Here is an 11,099-nt window from a genome sequence, read left to right as displayed (position 1 = left end):
ATCCCGGGTGCTGGTGGGCATGTCACCTATGTGCTCCTTCATGCGCCGCCCCCCCCCCCCCCCCCCCCCCCGCCAATGAAGCACAGGAAGACAAGAGAAGGCCTGTTCATAATTTTGACCCCATCCCAGTCACTGAATTCCTTAAGAACCAGGAATATGTCCTGTTCATCTTTGCAGCCCTACAGCCTAGCAACATTGAGTTATCAGAGGTATTTGTTAATTGAGAGAATACATGAAATAATAAATAGGCATGGCATTTAGAAAGTGAAAAATACTATTTTAAAATACTCCTCCTCACCAGAGGAACTGTTTTTCCACACCGTCTATATTAATGGATAAAGTGGGCCATTCTGGTTGAAGCTTCTCTCTTCCCCCTTTGAGGCATGCAATAGACTGAATGTTTGTGTCCCCCCAAATTAATATGTGAAACTCTAATCCCAATATGATGGCATGAGGAGGTGGGGTCCTTGGGAGGTGATTAGGTCACGAAGTGGAGCCCTCACGATGGGATTGGTGCCCTCATAAGAAGAGGCCACTCTTTCTCTACCATGTAAGGACACAGCAAGAAGCTGGCTGTCTGCAGCCAAGAAGAGGGCTCTCGCCAGGACCTGACCACGCTGGCACGGTCACCTTAGACTTCCAGCCTCTAGAACTGTGAGAAAAAGCTGTTGTCTAAGCCACCCAGTCTATGGTGCCTTGTTATAGCAGCCCAAGCAGACTAAGCTAAGGCAGACTCCAATACACTTCTTTGCTGTTTAATAAAAATTATAATTTCATTGGAGATATTATTGCCATAAAGCAAATGAACCTCTGAGACTTAAATGGGGAAGGTGATTTGTCAAATATTGTATACGCAGTTCGTGTCAAATTCATGCAGAATTCTGGTGCCCTCATTCTCAGTGTTATGATTCCGTGTTCTTTCCAATGATGTGTCGCCACCGTGTCACTAGGACCAGAGTGTTGGTGTAGGAGAAGAGAGTGGGGCTGAGTGAGCTTGCGTGTGGTCTTGGATGCCAGGCACAGATGTTTGGCCTTTGTCTGGAGGCCGGAGGAGGCCCCCAGGATTCTGAGAACGTTTTGTGATAACCTATACGGAAGTGCTTGGAACAGTGCCAGGACAAAGCAACTGTCTCTTCATTCCTCAGTTTATTCATTCATTCATTAGCTTGTACTCGTCTGAGTTAGGAAGGGCGCTCTGTCCACCGTGTGGAGATGATGGAAGGAGTGAGAGCCATCAGGCAGAGAAGTCATTCATCTGCGGAGGTGATGGTGACCCGGGCAGGACTGGAGGCAGTGGGAATGGAGAAGAAGGCATGAGTGTGGTGAACACCACAAGGGAAAATCACAAGGATGTGGAAATGCAGAAGCAGGCTACTCAGAGAATCCAGACCTGCAGGCCGGGGTCACAGGGACCCGGTTGGTGCCTTTGGGAGAAAGAATAAAGTCTTGCAACTTAGGCAGTGGATTTGATGAGTTTTATGTTTTATATTCATTTAGTTGCTAATGAAAAGCATTTAAAGCAGCTTATGAAAATGCACAAAACAATGAACAAAATGAGGGACTCTAAACTTGAATTTAGTTGGACACGTTTTTGCGCACAGTTGCTCTGAGCCAGGCGGCATTCCTGGTGATTAAACAATGACAAGCATGGTGATGCAGTAGGGTCACCCTTGCTCGGCAATAAACTTCGAGCCCTTTAAGAGCCATGTGTCCTTCTGGCCCCCTTCTGGCAGGATGCCAACCGTTTGGGCAGGATGCCAGGGCCTGGCCAGCCATGATCTTCACCTATCGCACTCAAAGAACATCATGAAGGAACACGGAGCCCTCCACATGAGCTACTGTCCCAGGGACAGCCCTCTTCGCAAGCACATAGTCTTTGTGCCCCCCGCCTCTATCAGCAACCCCCTCCCTGCCCCTGGTAACAGTGCGTAAGTCTGTCCAGCTGGCCGCCCCTGGACATGCCCTGTATGTAAGTCCCCATAAACCTTATGTCTTGTTCGCTGTCTCCAGGTCTGTCTTTTCTTCGGTCTGTCTGCAGTCTATGCCACACTGCTTGCACAAGTGGGCATGCGGCCAGACACAGTCCGTCTCTCATGGACACAGGGGGCCTTGAATGAGAAGAGACAAACAGAGGCACCTCGTGCAAGGAGAAGTCCGGGGGCGCTTAGGGAACGTATAGAACAGGGAGCCCACCTGGAGGATGGGGTGGGGCCCGGAAAGGTGCCCTCAGAGGGGATACTGAGACCTGGATCCTGGGCCCGTGTGGGAAGGATATTTCTGGGAGAGGGAGCAGCAGATTCCTCCAGCTCAGCTCATGGGAACGTCATCCTCTGGTTGCTCAGGCTAAAAACACTGGAGTCACTCTTGACTTCTGTTTTCTCTCATTCTTGGTGTCCAATCTGTCAGAAAAGATCTGAAATCCCAGCACCTTTCTCCACCCCCACTTTCACTTCTAGGTGGCCACCATTAGGTTTGTCCAGGTGACTGTGGTGACCTTGTCCCTGGTCTCTGGACTTCTGCCCTTTATGGTCTTCCCAACGGAACATCTGGGTTTTCCTGTTAAACGTGAGTCGATCACGTCACTCCACTGCTTAACACCTTCCAGTGGCTCTCATCCCCCTCGAGGTGAACGCCAAAGTCCTTACGATGGCCTCTGACGCCCTGATGATCGAGTACCCTCCCTCCTCTCATCTCCTACTACTCTCCTCTTTGTTGGCTACCTACGGACCTTTGTCCTGGCTGGGAGCTCCCTCTGCCTGGGATGTCTAATTAGTGAACAGGGCTGTAATTTGCAAGAGCCAGTAGAATGTACCCTCTGCCAACCAGAGGTGATGCTGGCATGTGAAATGGAACCCCCTGGAGCCGAGAGCCAATCGAGTGGCTAGAGTGGGAGATCATTTAGAAATTAGAGATAATGATAAGCTACAAAATCGATGGTCACCATCCTTGTTCACTTTTCTAATCATAAAATAGAAATAACTTGAGGTATCTTCATTTTTGAAGGCAAGTGGCAGCATAGAACATAGCTAATTGCAGATATTACCTGGGATAATTCATATTTTCCTTTGGGATTCATTGTGGCCATGATTTTTGGCAGCCAATTAACGACTTCCAGGGTTTTATTTTGCTGGATTGGCTTGCATTCTTTGGGGACTTTTCCCCTGGCAGTGGGAGGGTACGGTTTAGAATCTGGTAGATGCTGAGGGAGACCAGACTGAGTGTCTAACTTTCTTGCGAACACTTGATGGCCAGTCCTTTTGGACACATACTAGGTGCCAGGCTTCCTGCAAAATGCTTTGCACAGATTATCTCATTGAATCCTCAGAAAACCTTACGATGGAGATACTGTTATTAGCCCCATTTCTGCAGATTAGTAAACTGAAGCTTAGGAAGGTTAAGTAACTGGAAGGTCAGACAGCTAGAAATGTCAGAGTTGAGGCACAAACTCAGGTTTCTCCTAATCCCCATGTAATGGTATCTTGACACATCTTTGCCACTACGTTATGATGGCACCAATATGTTATTTTAAAGCATATAAGGTAAGAAATTAATTGTTTTTCACTGAGGTTTTGATTTTATATGGCAAGAAATAAGTAAATAACTAAATAATAAATAAACTAATAAAAGTATTAATTAAAATAAAGTAAGTTAAAAAAATATTTGAAGCTTGGTGTTATAGAACGTGTACCTTTCGGTGTTATCCCGGAAGACCTGTCAGGCCACGCTCCACTGTGTATTGTAAGTGAGGTGTCAGGATTAGCTCCATCTTGTCACTTTGAAGAAGGCTGCATGAACTGAGAGCCTCGTTGCTTGTGACTTGGTCTTGAATAGTAAATAAGTGACCCTTTCTGGTATTGTTAGAATGAATCCATGGCAAATTCTCTTAGCAAGTTTCTGGCTATCCGTCCCAATGCATATGGCAAGTTTATGGGGAGATCTCTCAGTTGACATCCCCAGAGACACAGTTTTGCTGTCCATGACACCTGAGGCCTGCCTTTCCTCCCCCAGGTGTGTCCCCCAGGAGTGGGCTGGTGTGAGAGAAGTGTCATGTTGAGGGCGGCACTGTGATTAGTATTGACCTCTGCTGGTATGTGATAAAAGGTTCTGAAGGTGCTTTCAAAGTAACAAGCTTGTTGAAAACTGTTTTAATTTGAAATGGAGTCTTCTAGAAATGACCTACTTGGAAAGTAGGTCAATAGCGAAGGACAATGTTTGCGTTGCACTCCTGGGGAAGCACTAGGCACTCAAGGCCAGAGGCGGCTGCCTGGGATCTCGGGTAGCCCCAGGGCCCACCTACTACCCAAGGGTGGAGGGGATCGAGACGTCTGCCCACCCGCCTGGCAAGGACCAGCGGGAGGGAAACTTTGGCAGATGGTATTTTTTAAACCGACACCTTACATTTCTGCAAAAATAGCTTTATGGGAAACTTTCCAATTGTTTGGGTGTTTGATTATGATGGTAAGTTCTCACTCGAGGAAATTCCAATTTCTGCAGTTGGTTTTTTTAAAGAAAAATTGTTTTACAGGGATTCTATATTTATGCCTGTCTCAGGAGACTTAAGACCATTAAAAAAATAATAGGACTCCTCCTTTCTAACAGAAGTGGATAGATGGTCATGTACAGCGTGATAGAATATGAGCATAACATCTATGACTTGGGGACTATGACTGTTTTTACTTTGATGGGCAATTTCTAAGGAAACATTTGTAAAATCAATGCCCAAGCATTGATTCAATTGTCTATATAGAACTCATCAAAATTAGCAGATTTCCTCCCAATTGACCACGAGGGTTTTAAAAATAATTAAGTATCCTTCTATGTGATGATCATAATTATGACCGTGATATAAATACATAAACTAGACCCTCTGATAGTTAGAAGAATGAAGGGTGGGAGGGCTGTATTGTCAGTAAAAAGACAGAAGATTCTTAAAAGCACCGACTGAGAGATGAAGTGCTGGCCTAGAAACTGGTAACCTTTGTATGAGGTCATGAATGTTGACTGGGAGTGGGGCTAAGAGACACTGGAATATCTACTTTGAGTTTCATGGTTCTTTATTTCTCCCTCTCATCGTTTTGGATTTCCAGCTGAGATGTTGAATCAAAGATTAGAAGACCTGGAGAAAGAGAAAAGCAGCCTGCACTTTCAGCTTCCTTCGAGGCAGCCGGCCCTCAGCAGCCTCCTGGGCCACCTGGGAGCACAGGCCCAGGCTGCCTTGCGCCGGGCCACTCAGCAGTAAGTACCTGGGATTGCCACCACCTTCCTCTCCTCAGGCTCTTGCTTTCTCCGCTCCCATGTAGTGAAGAGCTGGGAGGGGTTTAGCTGGAGAGACCCTCAGCTGCTTTTTCCTGAGGAGTACACTCGTGTTGGTTAGGCAAGTGGGGGATCCTTCCAGAGAGAGAGACCACTGTGGGTCATGCTCTCCTAAGAAGGCCTTTCTGCTAATTGACAGAGAGACCCTCCACAAGCACAGCCACAGCCTGGGGGTAAAGCTTCCCCTGGGAGCCCAACCTTCCGAGGAGGTGGGGGTGGATTTCCTCCTGTCAGGGCAGCTCGGTCTTCTGTTGTCGTGTTAAGATCCGCAGACAGTCCCCTCTGACTGAGGGATGAACACACATCCTCCTCCTGACTCCACCTCTAGATCCTGAACAGCTTTTCCTGTTTCTGCTGCGCGAGGGTCCCCTGGGATCGATTATATACAGTGAGCAAGTGCTATTTCTAATCCAGTGGCTCGCAACCTTGGCTGCGTGTTTGAATCACCTGGAGAGTTTTTAAATGTCCAGGATCCACCCCAGACCAACTAAAGTAGGCTCTCTGAGGGTGTGACCCACACGCTGGTGCGTTTGAAAAGTCTGAGAACCACTGCTCTCATCTGTCTGCTTGTTCCCTCTCTCCTTGGGTGAAGGCTTGCTGAATACTATCAGCCTAATCACAGTTCAGGTCTGCTTCTACTTAGGGATAAACATGGCCACGGAAATTACACTTTGTTTCCAGGTTCCAATTGGCCCTGACAATCACAAGATTGTCTGGCCTATTCCTGTTAGGTGTACATGGCACTCTACATTCACTTCATCCTGGTGTCTCCCCGAAGCCTGTCTTAACACTGAGGCCAGTTGTTTCCTCGTGTGCTGGCTCTGCAGATTTGCTGGGAGCACGTATCATGGTGCCTGGCATCTGGTAGGTGCTTCCTTCTCAATGTTTGTTGAATGAACTTTTATGCGGTCTTCTTAAAGAGAAGGTGACTTCCACCTCCCCATTTCTATGCTTTTTTCATCTCACGTTGAGGTGTCACCCCGTTTTCTCTACCTTTTTCATGATGGGTTCCTTCCCAACTTGACTTTTCACGTAATTCTTTCTTTCTTTTGTTCTTTGGGGTCATTTTTGTTCTCCACTCCAGTCTTGGCCCATTTTTAGCATCTGCCAATGCGTTATGTTTCCATTTATTTAGCAAACACTTGCATAGCAGTTACTAAGTGCTTTAAGAAGTAACTCATTTTTTTTCATTTTCATAAAATTTACCATTCCAACCATTTTTAAGTGTACAGTTAAGTGGCATTAAGTATATCCACATTACTGTGCCTCCGTCACCACCATCCATCTCCAGAACTGTTTTTTATCTTCCCAAACTGAAACTCTGTCCCCATTGAACACTACCTCCACATTCCCCACAACCCCTGGCAACCACCATTCTGCTTTCTGTCTCTATGAATTTGACAATTCTAGGTATAAGAGTTGTCATTATAAGAGTTGATATAAGTGAAATCATACAGTATTTGTCCTTTTGCGATGGGCTCATTTCACTTAGCATAATGTCCTCAAGGTTCATCCATGTTGTGGCATGTGTCAGAATTTCCTTCCTTTTTAAGGCTGAATAATATTCCATTGTATGGATGTACCACTGTTGGCTTATCTATTTTTCCATTGATGGCCAGGAAGTAACTCATTTAATCCTCAAGACAATTCAGGGAGTAGCACTATTTTATGTGTCGATATCTATGTCTATATGGAGAGCTACATCTTCATCCTCTATATCTATATCTGCATGTAAAGATGAGGAAACTAGGCCCAGGAGAGGTTCAGGGTCTTATGCAGACCACCCAATGGTGGGTGCTGAGCTCAGGCACAAATGCGGCCACCTGGCTTGAGTCCTCGCTTGGAACTAGCATGCTGCGCTGCCTCTCTAAGTCGACCTGGCAAAGGCGTTTCAATGATCTTCTCTTTAGTCTACATGTGATCTTATGGAGAGCGATGCTTTTGTTATGGTCTTGGCTGAGCTTCTCATAGAATACAATGAACAAAAATAAAGGCAATATCGTGCATTCTCCCTCAATTAGGTTACACCTTCTGACATTTCTTATATCTGACTGTTTGTGACCTATAAAGGTAGCAATTTCAGAGGACTCAACTTAATATGTCCCCCATAAAAGTACAAGTCTTTATCAACTATTTACGAAGCCAGTGTAAACTGTTGGGTTCCCTTGTTAATTATTATCCTCCCTCATTTTCCTCACAGGAGTTCCCTGTCAGCATGTTTTTAGTTCCCGGTCCCATTTTGATCCCACTGTGGTCTGCTTTCTATCTCTATTACTACCAAAGTCAAAGTCAGCAATGATTTTTCTAGATGTTAAATTTAAAAGACATTTTTCAGTTCTTATTCTGCTCTATGTCACTGCAGTGTCTAGAACTTTTACTCAGTCAGATTCATTCCTAAAACTCTCTCTCCCCTTGGCTTTCATGATTTAGCTTTTCCTGGTCTTTTTGCTACCTTACTGGCCAATCTTCTCAATCTCTTATGAGCTCCTCTTCCTCTCCCTGTCTCCTTAATATTTACCTTCCTCTGTCTTCTGTTCCAGCCTATCTTCTCTTCTCACTTTATATACTCTTTCTGGATGATCTCAAACACTCCTGTACTTCAGGTACCATTAATGTACTCATTTCCCTCAGATTTCTATCTCTACCCTGATCTCTCTCCAGAGTTCCAAACTATGGTTCAGCTTTCTACTGAACATCTCTCTGACCTTTACTAAGTTCACTATTTCTTTTATCCTTATTTTAACCTACAAAATTTACTGTCTTTTTATCCCTGCCTTTATACTAGTTTCAAAAACTGCTTCTTAAATTTACTGTCTTTCTCCCCAGTCAGCCCTTTCCCCTATTTCCCAATCTCAGTGACTTAAATGTCAACATCTACCCAGTTACCCAAGCAAATACTCGGAGACATCTTTGGCTCCTTCCTTTGCCTTACTACCCAATTTCATTGGTTCCCAAGTCCTGTTGGTTCTACTGTCTACCTCCATCTTATTCCTACTCACTCTTCTCACCTCATATCAATGCCTTTGTTCTGCTTTAAAACTTGTAATCTGGTTTATTGCAATGGTCTCCTTGCTGATATTCCAATATTATTCCCTCCCATTCATCTTCCACAGTGCCACAGATGGAAATAGCATATCATGCTCAATGGCCCTCACTTCTTTCAGGATAAAATCCATGCTGCTTAGCATGACATTCAAAGCTTTTCCAATGCAGCTACTGCCCAGCTTCCCAGCAGCCCAGAGTTTAACTAGCCATCACTAGCACCTGCAAGCCACACATACTTGAAGTATTAGATGTTACCTAAATGCTCTGAATGTTTTCTTAATTCTACGATCTTGCGCATGCCCCACTGTTGTCACCTAACTGTTGCTCATTCTTCAAGACTCAGCTCAGCTACCATCCTTGCCTTGCCCCTAAGTCACACCATCTCCTTCTTGAATTACTGGAGCGCCTGGAATGAACTCACCTCTGTCTTGGCTCTTAAATAAATCTGTTTCCTTGAATATCTGTCTGCTCTGACAGACAAGAGCTCCTTGAGGACAAGACTGTACTGTATTTATCTTTTTATTCCTAGAGACTAGAACAGTGGCTGACCCATAACAAGTATTCCATAAATATTCATTGAATGAATGAATGTGATACATATGGTATGTATCTATCTGTAGGTTTACAAAGATATATGGGAATACCTACTGAGAGAGAAAGAGAGAGAAGCTTCACTCTAATGTGGTTCAGTTTCCTTAGAGAAAGTGCTCCTTCAGCCTTTCTTCTGACACCCTAGTGAGAAGGACTTTCAAGTATCTTGATAGAACCCTGGACTGGACGTCAGGGAACCTGGGTTCTGGTCCTGTCTCTTCCACTACCCAGCTGCGTGGGACCTGGCGTAGTTTCCTAACCTCTCCACACTTCCCTCCCCTCATCAGAAAACGAGAGGGTTGAATTGATAACTGTTTTCCAGACTTTGGTTATTTATTGTTATCTTGGCTTTTCTTTTGCCAAATCCACCGTGTCCTATTATTGACACAATTCGAAAATAATGACTCAAAATCAACTTCTTTCTTACGTTTTTCTAATGGATGTTGATGTAATTATATAGTTATTAATAATTTTTAAAGAATTGTCTTTCACTGTGCCAACTGCCCATCTAGCCTGTGACATGTGTCATCAGCAGGGTTATCTGGACTTGCGGGTCTCCCCTGAGTTGGAGGCTGTGGCTACAGTTCTCACAGCGACCACCAAGGGGCCATGTGCCGGCTGGAGCTCACACATCCCAGAGCCTGGACAAAAAGGTTCCTCACAGACCAGGGACTTTCTCTGAGGCCAGGGACTCTCTCTGACTCAAGGGGGAAATAGAATACTTTCCAATGAACCATACTTTTCCTATAGAAATAAAATAGTTGTATTGACATGACAAATTTTCAATAGTAGTTTATAACATAAACAAGTGCCTCCTAACCTTTTTGGGATGAAGTATTTCTTTGAGAACCTGGTAAAAGGTATAGACTTCTTCCATCCCCAAACCACATGTGTACAAACATACACACCACTGCACGCAGTTTCCAGAGCCTCACAGATCTTCTGAGGCTTATCCGTTCACTCTTTAGGGGGTCTTTAGATCTCAGGTTAAGAAAATTTGGTTTGGAATAAGATTTAAGGAAATGTAAATACCCAAGTAGAATCAGGAGCTTCATTTTTAATTTTTACTGTCACTTTGTTCTTAATAATCCCCATTTAATTCAGCTTTTAAAAAAGCTGTTTAATTCTCTGAACCTTGTGCGGAATACCACCCCAAATCACACTCGATTCGTTCAGGTCCTTCTGGCAGCCAGAGAGTTTAACTGCTGCCTTCAGGGGCTGACCGGGCCCCTCCAACAGCAGATACAGATACTCCAATCGTTTGGCACCCTGTCCCTGTCTATTTTTGATTCCACACTGCTCAGTAATGTAACTGGTCCACTGGGGTACAAAATGTAACTGCTCAGTTGGGGTACAAACGCAACGTGATTTCACTATTCTCCAGTCTCTGTTGGGCTGTGTTGAACACATCTTTCCCATTTGTTTCTGATATCTTGGGCAGGTAACACAAATGTCTGGGTCATTTTCGGTTACTGACATTCATCCAGAGCAGTTTGAAACTTCTATTATACATCCAATTCAAATCTTTCTCTCTCCAGCGTTTGTGGTCCTCTCCTTGTTGGTCATCACTGCTTCCCTGGCTAACAGAGGCTGGGATACTCTCTGTATATAGGTGTTGACATGCCCACTGTCTTGTGGCACTCCCCCTGATTTGCACTCCAGCTGTGGACAGTTTTGTGCTCACTGATAACTTGCCGCCTCAGGCTCCCAGCAGGTTCGTCTGCCGCAGGGCCTTCTCTGAAGCTTGTGAGGAAGGGGGTGGGTAATCAACCCTCAGCCACTGGGATGGGAGTTGGTGGATAAATGCTCAGCCTACCCAGCCTCTGGGGGGACAGTTCTAAGGCATGTTCCACACATTCTTTCCAGAAGATTCCTAGTAGGATTGAGTCCCAGTTGCCCATGTGGTGATCAGCTCAGTAATGCACCGTTGATTGACTCTTCCTCCTTCTCACTCCCTCACTCAAGTTTCTTGGGAATCACTTCTCCAAAAAACAGCCCAATCTCAGATCCTTGTCTCAGACTCTGCTATTAGGCAGATATCCATGTTGGAGAATCAGATGTCAGTCTTCCTTCCTTCAGGGCACTCCCAATCTTTATGAGTGGGTCTAGTGGGTTTCCTTTGTTTTCATGTGGTTTGAATGGGAGAGTTT

The 11,099-nt window shown here is 45.0% G+C and overlaps 1 protein-coding gene across 34 annotated transcripts in view; it reads left to right on the top strand.

Moving 5' to 3' along the window:
* The window catches only part of DISC1 (DISC1 scaffold protein), a 395,918-nt gene that overhangs the window by 126,376 nt on the left and 258,443 nt on the right, over nt 1-11,099 (top strand). For 29 of the 34 annotated variants that reach the window (XR_011496343.1, XR_011496347.1, XR_011496346.1 and 26 more), the window contains exon 4: nt 5,088-5,235. The exons of 4 other annotated variants lie outside the window; for them this stretch is intronic. Coding sequence is in view for 10 of the 30 variants with exons in the window: in XM_070492665.1 (XP_070348766.1) it covers nt 5,088-5,235 (148 nt within the window). In the remaining 20 variants the exon portion in view is untranslated. Of the gene's footprint in view, nt 1-5,087; nt 5,236-11,099 lie in introns of those variants that run through there. One more of the 34 variants, XM_070492731.1, reaches the window with a different exon arrangement.

The sequence above is a fragment of the Equus asinus genome, chromosome 2 (genome assembly GCF_041296235.1).
Source record: "Equus asinus isolate D_3611 breed Donkey chromosome 2, EquAss-T2T_v2, whole genome shotgun sequence".
Taxonomy (NCBI): Eukaryota; Metazoa; Chordata; class Mammalia; order Perissodactyla; family Equidae; genus Equus; species Equus asinus.
Note: the sequence above shows the minus strand (reverse complement) of the source record. Positions and strands in the feature narration are given on the sequence as shown.